The 17,258-nt window shown below is 35.4% G+C and overlaps 2 protein-coding genes across 2 annotated transcripts; one reads left to right on the top strand and one right to left on the bottom strand.

Moving 5' to 3' along the window:
• Window positions 1-1,094: 1,094 nt before the first annotated feature.
• Window positions 1,095-8,187, top strand: LOC109013782. The gene is made up of 6 exons (XM_018995986.2): window positions 1,095-1,776; window positions 3,458-3,675; window positions 3,793-4,033; window positions 4,220-4,305; window positions 5,752-5,843; window positions 7,495-8,187. Exons 1-6 carry the CDS (start codon window positions 1,687-1,689, stop codon window positions 7,776-7,778), a joined length of 1,011 nt encoding a protein of 336 aa, XP_018851531.1. The 5' UTR covers window positions 1,095-1,686; the 3' UTR covers window positions 7,779-8,187.
• Window positions 8,188-13,493: 5,306 nt separating this feature from the next.
• Window positions 13,494-15,030, bottom strand: LOC109013784 (probable aquaporin TIP3-2). Its single transcript, XM_018995987.2, has 3 exons — window positions 14,605-15,030; window positions 14,188-14,441; window positions 13,494-14,095 (listed from the first exon to the last, which is right to left on the bottom strand). Exons 1-3 carry the CDS (start codon window positions 14,732-14,734, stop codon window positions 13,709-13,711), a joined length of 771 nt encoding a protein of 256 aa, XP_018851532.1. The 5' UTR covers window positions 14,735-15,030; the 3' UTR covers window positions 13,494-13,708.
• Window positions 15,031-17,258: the final 2,228 nt, after the last annotated feature.

The following is a 17,258-nucleotide window of genomic DNA, read 5'->3' as shown; positions in this document are numbered from 1 at the left end:
GAGAGGGCTCCTAAAATATCAACTTTTAATAATTTAAAAGTACGATATAATATATATCAAATTTAATATTTTAGAATATGTATTACGAAACCTTAACCCCTAATAAAATCATGGTACGAAATCTATTTACTCCTTAAAATACCATATTGTAGATTGGTGGTTGGAAATAGTATTCTTCATCCGGGTTGCTCGTCGAGTATCTACTAAGTACTCAGCCTTAGTAGATATGGGCGAGTAGATAGTCTCGTAAGGGTGCTATTTGCCACCTCAAACTTTCAATTAGTGAAAGTGTACTTTTTTTTCTTATTTTTTGAAACATTTTTTTTTTAAAAAATACATATTTTTATTAATAAATTAATAATCACTTCTTTAATCATTAAAAAAATAAATTAAAATATCCGAGCCAGAACTTTGAGGGGGCGCAATCACAGTACTAAGTATCATTTTCCATCTAGTTATCAACCTCGCTTGGATGAAAAGTACTGATTGAAAAGGAAAATACTAATTTATCCCTTAGGTTTAACCGCTAATGTATTTTAATTTTTTTAATGTTTAAAAAAGTTATAATTATTGAATTTTTTTTTTTAATGTTTAAAAATATATATATTTTTTTTAAAGAAAAGAGAGATTATACCCAATTAAATTTACAAATTGGGTATAAACGAGGGGGTGTAAAGCAAAAACATTTTTTTTCGTGCAGTTGAAATTGTGAATGTAAGACAATAAATAACATGTTAGACGTTGACTGCATGGAGCTCAACCGAACCGGACGCAACAGCAACGACAATGTTTCGACTCGTAAACGTCTGGAAGACACAAACTCAGAGGAGAAATGGCCAAACAGACTGTGTTTCATTCTTCTTTTTCTCGACTGCCAAACAGAGGACACGTGACTTAACATGATCTGAATCATTCACCTACGTGCGTACTCGTAGCGAAAACCACGCACATTTATGTACAAACGAAAGTATACATCCAAAACATACAAACAAAAGAAGACAAAAACTAAAGCCGTAACATCCCGTCACAGCCTCCCACAACACGCGGCGAAACGAACGTTCACAGCCTCGACACACCTTCTTCCTGTCTTTGAACAGTCACTCGGAAAAAAAAATTATTTTCTCAAAGCACTCTCTTTCTCTCTACCCATCACTATGTCTATCCTTTCCTTTCAGTCTTAAAAGAATAAACGAATTTAAGTCCGTTTTCTGCTTCGAGCTCAATCAATTAATACTATTCTTCCAAGATTTTCAAAGGTCAATGTTGGATTTCTCTCCGCTCAAGCTTTCTGAGCTAGAACAATCAAACGTTTCACTCTCCATCTTCATTGTCTGCTTCTCGGCCTTCTTCCCTTTTCATTAATTAGAGTTTGAGGTGCTCTCAGTCTCTGTCTCTTCCTCTTCTATATATCCTTTTTCCTTCTTTATTAATGGTTCTGGATGCTGACAATGCCCTTTTCCGTTAAAAAGGAAGGTGAATTTCTTGTTCTGGGTACCTTCCATGTTTGGACTTTGGTTACCCATTTTGAGAGAGCTAGCTCCAAAACACAACCCATAATTATTCAAGCCGTTGGATAATCACTCAGTACTACCTTTACCAACTCACATACATTTCGTATACGTTTTTCCTATATATATAAGCGTTCTTGGTGTTTCAGAGGGTTTTCAAACAGTACCCCATCAATCAATGTCTTCTCTCACATCGTTGTGTTCCTCAAATCTGGAGCTGTTTCTTCATCATGTGACCCCCACGGTTCCCTCACGACCACTTCCTCAGGTAAATTACTGTTTCTGTTCTCTTTTCAATCCTCTTTCTTCCCTATTATTTGTTTTGCTTCTGGTTTGACTGTTAATTTTTATGTTTTTTTGTTCTCAATAAAGAATCACTGTAATAACATGTGATATATATATATATATATATATATATATATATATACACGTAATTTCTATTTTATTTCTGGGCGGAAACATAAAGCGGTGGGCAATCTACAGATCAGGTGATTTCTTTGTTGTGAAATTCGATGAAACTCTTTTTGCTTCTGATGGAGAGTTGGATCAGTGAACACGTTTTGCATTAATTAAAAGACAAAAAAAAAAAAAAAAAACATTTTCATGTTTGATTAACGTAGGGACCATTTTGATGATCCGGATATTGCGTAAATATGTATATCTAAACGCAAAAAAAACTAAAAAATTTAGTTATTTATTGGTCGTGTCTGTTGCATCTGTCTGGTAGAGAAGGAGATTGAGTTTGTGCAGACTGAAGAGTCGGTGTCCCCAGACCCAGACCCAGTCCCAACTCTGTCCATACATAGTGTCGGCCGAAGAGAGGATATTTGTCCTTTTAGGGCCACTTTGGAATTATTCCTCGGAGGCTTCGAATATTCTCTAGTTTATTATTAGAGAAATTCTATGCATCAGTCACTATTAATTTTTACATTTTATATCTATAATTTTTTTTTTCTTTTTAATAAGATGTGTGAGTGTTTTTCATAAGGTGTGGGGTATGGAGTAGTGAATAGTGACTTATGAAAAAAATTATTATTATTATTATTATTATTCTCCTTTCAATTTCAATTTTTGTTTTTCAAATACACTAATTAATAGTTATCATGTTATTTATGAAAATGAAAATAAAAGTTGTTCCTCTTTTTCTTTTCTTTTTTCTCGCTTTCCAAATATATTTTTTGGTGAACTTTTTACCTTTATTCATGTTATATAAAGTTTTTATCATGTGTTTTTTTTCCTCTCTATTGAAATATAATATTCTCATAATATTATAGCTTTTATCATGTTTATAAATTTTATCACAAGTATTTTTAAATTGCAAATGAAATATGAAGAAAGATAGGAAAGAGAGAAATAATAATAATTTATATATATATATATTAATGGTTCAACCCACAAGTAGCAAAGGACTGAGGCACAAATGCAATTTGCATTTATTTTGCATAATCCGATGGAGACCCTATTTTGGCATGTTAGTCATTTTGCAGTTAAATGCAAAATGCACAATCCGGTGTGAGTGCTCAGCACTTGTCGACCTTGTAAGCTTTCCCTACATTCATAAGATAGATAACCCTGTCAATTTATTGCTATTTGAGGATTTCAAGTTGTGCATATGCTATCAGAAAACTTTATGATAGCATCGATATAGCATCGATCAAGCTTTCATATTACCTATAAAGAAATGAACAATTTTGATTCTGACATAAATAGCTTCTCTGTAATCATTTAATCACTTCCAGATGTGGTATATATTGGCTCCTTTTTGTTAATTTAAACATGTTCTTTGCCATTTTTGAAGTCAAATCTAGGAAGATTTACTACCTTTGGTGGCACAAACATATATGAATACATACAGTTGACAGCTTTTATTAGTCACTACAATTTCAATTTAAGACTTCAAGAATATTGAATGTATTCCCCGATTCCTTTGTTTTGTCAAATATTTCCAGAGCTGCTTTAATGATCTAAATAGCCTCTGGCAACCACCTGGTAAAGACACAATTGAATACTTCACGTTGAGAGATCTCTGGGACTGCTATGACGAATGGAGTGCATATGGTGCTGGCACCCCAGTACTGATGAATGGTGGTGAAACTGTGATGCAGTACTATGTTCCTTATCTATCTGCCATTCAGATATACACTAACAAATCAGGTGCCACTTCCAGGTATGGGAACTATTTCATTTTATGCTTTGTCAATCAATTCGACTTGATCATATTTGCTGCTAGCTATGTATGATATTTTGGATATGAAACTGAGCAAGCCATCTTTCCTTCATATAGGAATCGTAAAGAGGACAGTGACGTGGCAGAATTTGAAAGTGATTCTTGGAGTGATGACAGTGGGAGTGATAATCTATCGAGGTCTCTAAGCAACTACTCTAGCAAGGCTTGGGACGCAGTTTCGGAAGATTCAAGCTTAGAGCAAGAGGGTTCATTGGCAATGAAGGATAGGCTTGGCTGCCTTTACTTACAGTACATTGAAACCGCTTCCCCCTACTGGAGAGTCCCATTCTCGGACAAGGTATTTTTCTTTAGCTGTTTTTTCTGAGCTTTTTTTCTCTTCTTCTTTTTTTCCAGCTGTCATACTTGCATATTAAGCATAATGTTAGTCGTTATCTGTGCGTCCGTCTAACATTCAAAGTTTATTTATTTAATTTATGCTTTTATAGTGTTTTGAAAACGTATATATAATGAATTTTCCTTTCAGATAACTGAATTATCTCAAAGTAGCCCGTCGTTAATGACGCTCAAGAGTGTGGATCTTTCCCCTGCAAGTTGGATGGCTGTTGCTTGGTAAGCTTGATTAATGTTTCTTGCTAAATGTCTATCAGGATTACGATGACAATTTGTCACTGCTAATAAACTAATTGCACCATTGGGAAGTGCTACTACGCCGCCTAGAGTTTAGTGCTCCTTTTGCCCGTTTGATGTGGCTCTGCCACATGTTAATTTATTTTAAAAAAAGAACACCAAACCGAGCGGCAGATCAATTTCAAACCCTAGACAAAACCGAGCATCCCTCATGCCTCCCTCATGTCCCAGAACCCCATTTCCAATGCCTCCCTTCCCTCCCTTCCTCTCTCACGAGCGGCAGAGCAACCATCCCCCCCAGTAACACTCCATCCAAGAAAAAAACCCCAAAAGAGTAAGAAGAATGTAAGATGAGAGAAAAGAAGAGCCGCACTGCAATGCTTAACCCACTCATTTAAAGGTGTCGGAAATGAGGCAGAGATCTTCGGTTTCCTTCCACTTACTTTCAAGATTACAGGTAGAAAAAATATTCAAAATTACAGCTGGAGTGAGCAAATCAAATCCTTTGGACATGACAATCAATGTCACCAACATGGTTTTGTGTTTTCTCTCAGTTCTTTGCGACACAAAAACTAACCCCAAAACCAGGGGCATATCTGCATTTCATAGAAATATGACAGGTGTGAAAAAAGAAACCAGAAAATAGCCGACCCTTTTGCATTTTCCTACTTGTATACTCCCAGATAGTCAAAGAAACGCGGAGCCATATATATCGAAGCCCCTGCATTGCAAAAATAAAGCTTGAAAGTCAGTTTATGATTTTAATTATATTAGTATATGGCGCGCACAGTATAAAACAATCTGTCATAAAACAATCTATCATCGGTTGTGATGGATGACCATCCAATGTCAGTTTGCAATGACAAATCTGCAGAGCTTCACTCTTTGGGGACTAACCTGTTACTAGCTTTCTCTTCACTCTAAATTTATAGATGACCTTAAGCAAGTTAAAGGCCACCTCTATATGCATATTCTTGCAACTTTTAGGGGTGCTTTGGATAGTGGTTGAAATGATATGAGATGAGATGAAAGTTGAATAAAATATTGTTAGAATATGATTTTTATTTTGGGATTTGAAAAAGTTGAATTGTTTATTGTATTTTGTGTGGGAGTTTGGAAAAATTGTAATGATTAGATGAGATGAGATGAGATGAGTAGTTGAGAGGCTCTCTCAATCCAAACAACCCTTAGATTAGTGAATGTTCTTTGGGAAATACACGAGGGGGAGAAGTTTTGTGGAATCTATGTACTTCTCATTGTCAACATTTTGTACTCTTTCCTTTGCCATTTTTGTCACCGAATAGCATCTGAAGGGCTTGCTTTTTAAACTTGTTCTTTATGTTGGCTGAGAACACTTTGCTTTCTTTATTCATTTGTGCTTGATTAGAGTAACTATTCTATTGTCTGATTTTATTTATTATATATTAGGTATCCTATTTATCACATTCCAAGTCAGAAAAATGAAAAGGATTTGTCGGCATGCTTCCTCAGTTATCATACTTTGTCCTCAACTTTCCAAGGTATATTCAACTTTTTACTACCAATTTAAGAATAAATATGAGCAGCTGTACTGGAAAAAGATACAGATGAAGAGTGGATTTGATCATTCTTTGTTGAGTCCCATTGTTTGAAGAAATTATTGCAAAATCACGTATACAAGGGGCCAAAAAGAGTGATATGGGTTTTGCTTGGTAGTTTATTGGGAATCTATCTTTAGCTTTCAGGACTCTACATTATAGGAACTGCTGTTAAGGAACCCATATTATATGGGTACCGTATTGCGTCTTACATAATTTCATGTCTGTCTCAATTTTCAAGTTATGCTGAAGTTGATACATTGGATGAAACATGGTTGACCTGAAATGTCATTAGATTGACTATTAAATTTATTGGTATTATGTACAGCTTTATTTGGTTAATTCGGGTCTGTCTGCGAAATTCTGAATTTGGTATTTCATTAAAAAAAATCCTGAAGACTGGTAGTACATATCTAAAGTAATATGTTGAGACAATACATTCTAGGGCCGATGCCATTGGTGTTAGTTTCTCAAATTTTCTCCACCAAATTAATGCAACTATATACTTGCCAATAAAGCAAATTATGTTATAAAGAATGTTTGTATGGGTTGATCCCATAGCTCATAATATATCATATCATTTTTCATTGTAGAAGTTCCACCTTTCATGTTTTATGTTTCTGTTCTAACATTTTTAAATTAATATTATTATGAACAACAGTTACTTGTTTTTTCTCCCAATCTTTAATATATAAACAAAAAGCCTATATTCACCCATTAGTGTTTAATATATAAACAAGAAGCCTATATTCACCCATTAGTGTTTAATATATAAACAAGAAGCCTATATTCACCCATTTTTCCATATTTCTAAATTTCCCAGTTGTACACAACTGGGCTTAGTCCAAATTGTTGTTTTCCTAGCTTCTATGCTTCTTTACAAGTTGAGGTGAGAGCAGCCATCTAAGATAGTTTTTGGAACTTGCTCAACTGGTTATAAGACTTGTAACTCGTCCATAGAATTGACAAGATATGGAATCTGAAAATCTCCCCATTCTGAAGTAGAACAATATGGGCTTCTTGAGATTGCACTCAAAACTACTTCAATTACAACCTTATTTTCCTTTATGGTGCTACACACCATTTCCACCTTTGCTATTCTTCCGTTTTACTTATTAACTTTGCATTCTAACTTTACTTTCCTTTTTGGGAATTTTGTTCCTACATATTTCAGAAATTAGTAGCTGGCCCAAAAACATGCAGATGTGTAATGGGTACTTTATTTAGGCTGGAAATATGTTATTTTGTTATTATTATGTTCTGCGCCCGATAATGTTGACACATCACTAGTGTGATGTACCATCCAGTATTTCCAAAATTGTATTGGTTTTGCGTGGATGGGCAATGTGGAAAACACTCAAATTTAGTCCAAGAATTTCACTGACACTTACATTGGACCAAGCGGTGTCTTACTATTTAGGCTCTCCATGGTATTTAGGTGGCCATGTGGGTACTTGGTGGCTATTGTTGTACAAAGGCTCACTTTCAATTTGAGTTGGCATGTATGAACCAGTGGATCCAGTGTTGTAGTGCTTATTTTTAAAACAATCTACTGCTTAGGAGTGTCTTCTTTGTTTCTGGCATGTTCTTGCAGACGATACAATGGAGAATGCTGACACCAATATCGAACATGCTAAGTGCCATCATGAAGTAATGGGAAACATAGGACAGAAATCTAAGGAAGAAAGAAATGGTGGGATTTCTCTTCCTCCCTTTGGTCTAGCTACTTACAAGTTACAAGGAGATCTTTGGATAAAGCCACAGACATCTGATCGTGAAAGGATGATCCATCTCTACAGCGCTGCGGATTCGTGGTTGAAGCAGCTCGGCATCTATCACCATGACTTCAACTTCTTCACTTTTCATGCCACCATGTAAATTAGTATGCTTCCTTCCTTTCAGTGCTGTAGCGAAGTCCTATTAAAATGTTCCCCATCTGAAGTGCTGACACATTAACAAACTACAAGCTCGGATGCAAAATCTAATTTGGTAGAATAGATTGCTTCCGAAGTTCTGTGCGAGGCGGACTGTACATGTTGTTTAGTAATTTTACAACAGACTCAGATGGAGGAGGAAGTTGGGAGGCATGTTAGTTTATTTTCTTTTTGGCTCCTAATTTTTTGGTCTCCATGGAGTTTTTAAGTTGATATGTTATATATCATGTCTATAGACTCATTAATCTTTTACATGATATGCTTTTTCATTTCCAGAAAGAATGTGTATATATATGAACTATTTTTGTCCAATATGCATTTCTGCTGGAATATGGAGGCCTCAGTTTACAGTTTGTTGGTGTTTGCTTTTATTAAGAACCTGAAAAGGGAATATAACAGAGGGCAATAACTACTGATCTGGAGATCAAGAACATCAGATTGTGTTTTTTTTTTTCCTTTTCTTTTTAATTGAGTTGTTGAAATATAGATCATGAATTTATGGAAAATTTCCAAAATATATTCAGCTATGATTTATGCGCATGCTTAATTCAAACTTGGCCAACGAAGACAGTGAAATCAACTCTCATATTCAGACATATATAGACAATGGGTATTGCCATATCTAGGTGATCATTTCTGTATGCTTTGATGCTCTCTTTTGGGCGGCTACGTTTGGATAGTAAGAATACTTGAGAAATATTGAGAATATTTATGAATAGTAATGAAAAATTAATAATAGAATATTGAATAGTAGTAAAAAGTAGGTGAAAAGTAATGAATAGTAGAAAAGTAGGTGAAAAATAATAATAAAATAAAGAATAATAGTGAGAGTACTCGAGGCACTCTCACTACCCAAACCTGTTCCTGGCTGCTTATAGTTGGACTTACATATAAAATGGGTCCCACAACATTTATATCTGGCCGAGCGAATTCTTCAGATAGTATTTGAATGTTCAATAAATATTGTGAGACCCATTTTATGAATAGAATAATACTACATGCAGTCATGGTGTGCGCAAGTACTGTGCAGTCGTTTCGAAAAAGAGTGAAGTCTACTATTAAAAAATTATTATTTTTTTATGTGAGTCTCGTATTTATTCACTTTTTTTAAAATGATTATACGATACTTGCGCACTCACGACTGCATTATTATTTCTCTTAAGAATATATCTCACTCTAAAAACTAGTGTTCGGGCAAGAATTCTAGTGGATCTAAATTCCTTTTTTGAGTATGCATTCTTTTCTTTCCATATTGCCATTACCAAGTCGCGATAATCATGCAATCCAATCATGAATAAAATCATTTGATTTTTTTTTTTAAAAAAAAAATTTTGAAAGGTCGTCAATATTTAATATAAACACTTTATATTCTTTCCTAAATCTTAAAAGAACAACTATTTGATAAGTTGTTGCTAAGAGACAATAAATACATAGTCCAGCAACTACCCTCATAGACTATATTAAAAAATAATATTCTAACAATATTTTATTCAACTTTTAACTTTTATCTAAAAGATTAAAACTATTTCATTTCATCTTATTATCCAAACAGGGGCTTAGTCTGCAGGAATTTGAAAAAAGTTTACTTCCAACGAGATTCAATTCACGTATGAACCTTTTTGGGTTCAATTACATAACCTTCTTTTAGCAGGCATGACAAGAGAGATGGGTGAACTCATTGGGTCAGCCATTGGTAATGTCCTCATGGTGGATGTTGATAATGAGGGCCTCGGTTGGGGAAATTTTTTGAGAATTAGAGTGGAACTTGATATCTCCAAACCTCTAGCTCATGGTAGATTTTTAAATCTTGGTGACAAGAAGATGCGGATTAGTTTTAAGTACGAAAGATTACCTTTTCTTTTTTTTTTGAAGTGTGGTACTTTGAAACATAAAGATAGAAAATGCCTTCAGCCAACATCAGGTTTACACCCTAAAGTGGCTCCTAGGACCAATATGAACATTGGATGCGTGCTACTTCAATCCTTTCTTTTGGTTTGGGGGCCAAAAAATATGGAGGCACATCAAACTCAACTAGTCAAGCTCCCCCGCCGGCAATGGAAGTCCGATGACTCGATGAGGAAGGTAGCAGAAATGATGGAAAAGGAAAGAGCAATCAATTAGAGAGGGATGAGGAGCAAAATAAGGAAGTTAGGGAGGAAGATTTGGTAGTTCCTATAGAGAAATCCCAGGAAGTCAAGGACTGAGAGAAAAAAAGGCAAGTCCTTCCTTTACAAGTTGGCAATGGTCTTAAGATGGTAAGTCAATCTTCACTTTGTGCCGGTGAGATTATGCAGGCAGATGTTGAGGTTGGGAAGAATATCCCAACTTTATGGACCTTGAATTGGGAAATTCTTCACAGGATCCTATTCCCAATATATCCCCTTTATGCAACAATTCTGATAGTCCTTCAAATCTGTCCCCACCGAATCATGAAGCCCATCTTAATCAGCTTGTAAAAGTTACTACTTGGAAGAGAAGAGCTAGGGGCCTCCCTTTAGTAAATCATAAATATGAGTATAAACATGAGACTAAGCTGGTTAAAGAGCCTACACAAAGAAAAGGTCATTTTTAGTTGGTACTGAGGCTTTGATGGACAATCATTTAGCAAAGAAGTTAAAGTCTAGGCTCACTCCTGCAAGGAGCATAACTCAGGTTGGATTGATGAAGGATGCTGTGCAGCCTCACCAATAACGCGCAGGTTCGATTAGTTCAAGAACTTCACCACTTGGTGAAAACTAAGTGCCCATAGTTAGGCCCCGTTTGGTTTCACAGACCATCACATCTCATATAAACATCCAAACACCATTTATAAACATAAACATTTTTCAATTTCAAATTTTTAACTTTTTCATCTAATCATCACCTAATTATTACGACTTTCTCAAACTTCCAAATAAAACATAAAAAATAATTCAACTTTTTTAAATCCCAAAACAAAAATTATATTAAAAAATTATATTATAACAATATTTTAAATTTATAATATTTTTATTCAAATTTTTTTCTTTTCTTTCCCAAAATCTCATGAAAGACCTTAAGTCAAACCATTTTACTATTATTCATAAATTATCTCACTACTATTCACATATTTCTCATCTCATCAGTATAATCAAACAAGTCCTTAGTTTTTCTTATTCAAATCAAGTGTTGCAAGGAGAAAGTGGAACTTATTAGAAATAAAATTGGCTTTGACAATAACTTTGTTGTTAACAATAAAGGATGGAGTGGGGGATTAGCTCTACTATGGAAACCTCAGAAGTTGAGTTGGATTTCTTCACCCAATGGCACATCTATGCTATGATCACCATGCCAAAAGGTGGAAGGAAATGGATGCTCATAGGCTTTTAAGGGATTCCTATTCTGCCAAAAGGATGGAGAGTTGGAGTTTAATTCGTGCTATTAAGCCTCAAGAGAATATAACCTAGATGTGTATTGGGGATTTCAATGAAATCCTCCAACAAAATGAAAAGTATGGGGTTGCTAGAAGATCTTATGCTCAGATGGAAAGATTCAAATCAGTGTTAGAGGAGTGTGGACTAAGTGACCTAGGCTACCAAGGGGATAGATTCACTTGGAGTATTAATAGAGAGGGTGGTGATTTCACAAAAGAAAGACTTGACACTAGGCAACTCATAATGCATAATAGAATATGACATTGTGGACACATATTGCATAATGTGATCAATCCACTTTTGAGCAAAACCCATATTTTCCATTACTGCCTTCAAGAACACCCATTCAACCCTATCATGTGCTTTGATCATATTGTGCTTTAAAGCCATAAAACCATCTCTTCCTTGCATTTTTCTTTTCATTGTGTGCATGGACTCGAGGCAACTATCACATTATCAGTAATGAGCCTACCTGGGACAAATACACTTTGGGTTTGGGAGATGATAACTGGTAGAATAGACTTCAATCTGTTGGCCTTACCTTTAGTAATGATTTTATAAATCACATTACAAAGACTAATTGGTCTGAACTCAGTTACAATTGAAGGGACTTTTGTCTTTCGAATGAGGGCAATATAAGTATCATTAAGTCCTTATGACCATCTACCATGGTTAAGAGCCTTTAAAACAACAGCATAGAATCCTAGACCCACTGTTTCCCAATAGTTTTGGTAAAAGGTAGCAGGAAAACCATCAAGTCGAGGGGAGCCTAGGGGATTCATGTTGAAAACAACTTCCTTAACTTCTATTACAGAGAATTCTTGGGTAAGAATAATCTTTATATCCTCTATCATAGTGGGTTCCAATGACATAAGACAAGACTCTATGCCTTCTAGGTTTGAAGTTGAAAACAGCTCCTAGAAGAACCTCTAAAAAATGTGACTGATCTCCATAGGCTCAGTGGTGGTATAGCCTTCTCCATCTGTGATTCTGTGAATATGTTTTTTTTTCCCCTTTGGCTAGCACACTTATGAAAAATCTTGGTGTTTATGCCCCTATCCTTCAGCCGTACTTGTTTAGCTCTTTGCTTTCGGTTAGTGTCTTCCTCTTCTAGTAACAGTCCCACCTTCTTTTGCAAATGTTTGATGTTAAGACTACCATCATTAGTCTCTTGTAAGCATTTGCTCAGGTCAAGCTTTGTATTGATAAGCCTGCCCAGACTTATGTGAAGATCCTTACTCCATTGCCTTTGTCTCAGTCGGCACCTTCTTAATCAAGTAGTAGCTTCTTTCAACAAATTAGAAGAGCTCATTGGAACATGCTAGGCTTCCTTGATCACTTTATTACAATCTTCTCTTATTGCCCAAGTAGCTTTATATCTAATGATTGTTAGTTGGAAGATTTTCTTTTGATCATTATTTTGTAACACCTCAAAGCCGAGGCTTGCCACTAACTTTCTAAGAATTATATGTCCACATATAGTGCATGGTTATTGTATAAATATGGGGGTTTACTTTCTTGTAAAAAAAGACACATTGGAATAGAGATATGATAGTGCAAAAAGTTGACCCTGGTTCACCAAATTACTCATACAAATTATATAGATAATGAGGTCTATAAAATCCTTTTTGTTATTGTCTTTCAAGATCTTTGGCTAAATGTTTTAGGGTTATGCAAGTTTAACATATCAACATCTGGTTGTTTTCAAATGGATGCTTATACTGATTGCATGAAAAACATGAGAAATAGTAGCTCGTTCTAATATAAAAGCTGAATACAGGACAATAACTCATTCTAATACAGAAGCTGAATACAGGGTAATAACTCGTTCTAATACATAATAGCTCAACTACTAGTAAGTTTTGACATTGTTACAACATTGAATATCCAACTCCTACTCGTCTATTTATTCTATTCCTTTGCTTATTTTGTGATAATCAAGTTGTCATGCATATTGAGTGACATTTCTATTGATGTCCTTAATGTATTTACTAAGTCCTTGTGTCATAATCTGTTAAAAGTTTATAATTTGTTCCAAGTTAGGTTTATAATATATATATATATATATATATATATATATATGCCCCAAGTACTTGAGAAGTGTTAGATGGCATTTTTGTAATAAGTATAACACATAAAAGTATAATCATTAATATTTTTGAGTTAAACTCATGATGTTAAATGTGACATTAATATATAGGTTGTTTTAACAAATTAAAGGAGCAACATACAGTGATGCACAATCTGAAACAAATGGTAGTGTAGTCTGGGATCAAGATTGGCATTCTTATTAACAACTGAATTTAAGTACAACACTTGCAGATATTAATTAAAAAAACAAAAAAAGACAAATTAGAAGGAAACATAACATCTGAAAAGGAAAAGCACATATATAGGTCTGAGAGTGTGAGATTGACAAACAAAAGCAAAAGGACCAAACATCATGCAATTCCTAATTATTACACAATACAAGAAAATTTATCTAGTAATCCTCAGGAGACAAGGGCTGGTGGGTGTGATGAGGGACTTCTGTGGGTATAATCATGTACTCATACACAAGTCCAGCCAATCCACCTCCTAAAAGTGGACCAACCCAATATATCCATTGATTCCTCCATCTCCATCCAACCAAAGCTGGTCCAAATGCTCTTGCAGGGTTCATGGATGCTCCATCAAAAGGCGCACCCACCAGGATGTTCGCCCCAAGGATAAACCCAATTGCGAGAGGCGCAATCGTCCCCAAGCTACCGCGTTTGGGATCAATGGCAGTCGCATAAACTGTGTAAACCAGGCTGAATGTCATCACGATCTCCAATAGCAGCCCATGCAACTCCCCAACACCAGATGTTACGTACAACCCCACTGGTCTCTGACATGAACACACACATCAGAATAGTGATAAAAGTAGGTTAAGAAAGTGTATTTTTGTAAATAGAAATCTGAAGGAAATTATTTACGTACCATGTTATTGGTGGCAAGCCTGAGCAAGAGGGCTGCCACAACTGAACCCAAGAGCTGCGCAACCCAGTAGTAGACAGCAAGGAGAACTGAGATTCTTCCACCAAGGAGGGTGCCGAAGGTGACCGCAGGATTCAGATGGCCGCCGGATATGTTCATGCTGGCTGACACGGCTGCAAAGAAGGAGAGTGCATGCGCAAGTGCGATGGCTACTAGCTCGGACGCAGTTGTCCCAGCTGGTTCCTTGTAGATCTTGCCTGCCATAACAGAAAGCACATGCGTCGTCCCATAGTACTACAGAGACCATAATCTAAACTTGCACATAGGAATTTACAATGAAAAAGAAATTTGAAGTTTTGATGATGATGATGCTCTTGGTCACAGACAGAGCATGCATGTGGAGATTGACATGATACGTACCAAGAGCAAGTAAAGAGCCTTCGCCAGCAAAGACAAAGATGAAAGTGGAAATGAATTCTGCCAAAGTTGCTCTGATGGAATCAGGGTGAGTGGCTTCTTCTGCCCTCCTAAACGCGTATCTTCGAGGCATGGCGACAAGGAATTATTCTTATCTGTTTCTTAATCTTTTGCAGTTTTGAAATCTTTCTTTCTTCAGTTACTGATATCAGCCCGCGAGCAATCAAACTTTTTGCTGCAATAATCTCTGCTATTTCCTGCTGACGATTACGCTGTTCTAAACTTCTATCCCTTCGTTAGCGAGCGAGCGTGCTTGTTTACCAAATGAAAATGGGAAAGGATGGGGAAAGAGTAGATGAATATGAGGAAGATGCAAGGTGGATGAGGGTCTTTGCATGGCTGAAAGGTGGAGGTTTTTGCTTAAATCAGCCAAATAGGGGTTGATAGTGTACGGACACTTGGATATATTGTGCAAGATGGGTGACACGTACGTGTACATATTCATCAAACATTGATTTCCCAAATTCGAAAATGGAACAGTCTCTATCTATTAGACTATTTCTTCACATGAAAGTATTCGCCAGTACTAACACCCGACTCTATCTTAATTACGAAGCTGAATACGTTTGTACACAGGTTTCATGTCATCCTTGAATGAATATGCCGGGATTAGAGTTGTCTTCAGTTGGATTTCTGGTCATGGGATATAGCACTAGTAGAGGAGCGCACGTGCCCGGTGGTATATAAAAGAGGAGTAATGTTAGATACAGTGATGAATTATGTAAATACTGTGTACTCCTTTAGAAAAAAACTAGAGTTTATTATTAAAAAAATTAATTTTATCACGTGAATCTCATATTTACTCATTTTTTTTAAAATGAGTGCGTAACGTTTGGGCACTCTATAACTATAAATATAATTTCTATTTTAAATTTGAAGAAAAACATATTGAAAATGAGCTATGCTACAGTACTGACGGAAAAAGACACGGTAGTGAGAATACTTGAGAAATGTTAAGAATATTTGTAAATAGTAGTAAAAAAGTAATAAAAAATTAATAATAGAATATTGAATAGTAATAAAAAGTAGGTGAAAAGTAATAAATAGTAAAAAATAAGTAAAAAATATATTAAAATAAAGAATAATAGTGAGAGTACCAAAGGTGGCACTTTCACATGATGCATCCCATCATACGCCAACCCATTAATCAGACGTTTTTATATTTTGGACCAAATTCTAAAATTTAAAAGGAGAAAAGACAGATTTTATATGTCTTTCTTACTTTAACTTTTAGATTTCCACATAAATTTCAAGTGATCTCCATCTTTAGACTTTAATCCAGGATTAGAACAATAGTAAATACTTATGGATGACGTACAATATAATTTAATCCAGTATGTTCGCGTTTATGAAGTTGATATCCTGTTTCAAGATGCATGAGCTGACTAGTACAGGGAGTGCTTTGCTTTGGTGGGGTTATAGTTACAGTGACAGGAATGCTTTATTTGTGAAATCTTAAAAAACTATGTTTTTAAAAAAACGTGAGGATCTTGAGTTTCTCATGTCTGTAGAATGTGGTAATTTAGAATATTATGCCCACGAGAATTCTGGTATTTAAACCATTTGCAGTGATTCCTTCTTTAAGTTCGTGGGTTCCAGTTTGTGTTATAAGAATTTTTGCTTTTGATCTGTGCGATTGGATAATCATGATCATGATACCAAAAGAGTTGTAACTTACCCTTGTCCTGGTCATGAATGAAGGTAACTTGACATGACCAAACACAAATTTATTGGATATGCAGATGTTATATATCTTTGTGGTTGTCGTAAAACATAACCGGCCTATCGACTGATCTAATTATCGATTGTCAAAGTGTCTGCCTTTGTTTTCTGAAAGAGTGTGGAGAACCATGCCTGCGCCAAGAGCTTGGAGAGTTACCGTGTGAAACGGTGTCTGTGAAGTCCTCATTTTCTTTCTTAATTATAGTTTGATGGTTACTGTGATGCTTCCTGCAGGCTGGGTGAACCGGCATGCTTGCTCATTTATTAGATCGATAATTGCTCATGTTTCATTAAGGTCAATATTGATTGCAAACTTTTGTCTTTCTTGGCTATTATAATACGAAGTTGCCAAGAAGAGTATCACGTGTATTTTATTATTTATCTCAATGAAAGTTGCCGGCCAAGAAACTCCGTAGTCTTTCTTCGAAGTTACCAAAAGCTAAGGATCATTTGTGTAATTTATTATTTATCTGCGCTCAAGGATGAGTCAAAGATGGAGAGATGGAAAGCAGCCCTAACAGAAGTGGCCGGTTTGTCTGGATTCACTTTAGGAGATAGGTATACTACTTCAACTCACTCGTATGCCTTGATTTAAAAACAAAAATGTGATCATAATACATATTTCATAATACAAGTATATGTATATATGTGTGTATATCAAAATTTAGGAACTCATCATTAAATCAAAAGCCTCCTGCTTCTTAATGAGGCAAACTGAATTCGAAAATGGAAGCAAAAAAAGTTCATTAAATAGATCATCATTGTCATTTGCTTCCGGAAAAAAAGCTGCGTACTTGTTCATTTTCTTTTGTTTCTTGATTGTGAGAATTCTACATTATTATTCTTTTATTTTTCACATTGCAAGGACCGAACCA

Source organism: Juglans regia, chromosome 15 (assembly GCF_001411555.2).
Source record: "Juglans regia cultivar Chandler chromosome 15, Walnut 2.0, whole genome shotgun sequence".
Taxonomy (NCBI): domain Eukaryota; kingdom Viridiplantae; phylum Streptophyta; class Magnoliopsida; order Fagales; family Juglandaceae; genus Juglans; species Juglans regia.
Note: the sequence above shows the minus strand (reverse complement) of the source record. Positions and strands in the feature narration are given on the sequence as shown.

Coding starts and splice junctions, on each gene's coding strand:
- LOC109013782 (XM_018995986.2), top strand. CDS start 1,687: ATGTCTTCTCTCACATCGTTGTGTTCCTCAAATCTGGAGCTGTTTCTT. Junction 1,777..3,457: donor CCTCACGACCACTTCCTCAG/GTAAATTACTGT, acceptor AAATATTTCCAG/AGCTGCTTTAATGATCTAAA. Junction 5,844..7,494: donor TTTGTCCTCAACTTTCCAAG/GTATATTCAACT, acceptor ATGTTCTTGCAG/ACGATACAATGGAGAATGCT.
- LOC109013784 (XM_018995987.2), bottom strand. CDS start 14,734: ATGCCTCGAAGATACGCGTTTAGGAGGGCAGAAGAAGCCACTCACCCT. Junction 14,442..14,604: donor AGGCTCTTTACTTGCTCTTG/GTACGTATCATG, acceptor CTGTTATGGCAG/GCAAGATCTACAAGGAACCA. Junction 14,096..14,187: donor GGCTTGCCACCAATAACATG/GTACGTAAATAA, acceptor TGTTCATGTCAG/AGACCAGTGGGGTTGTACGT.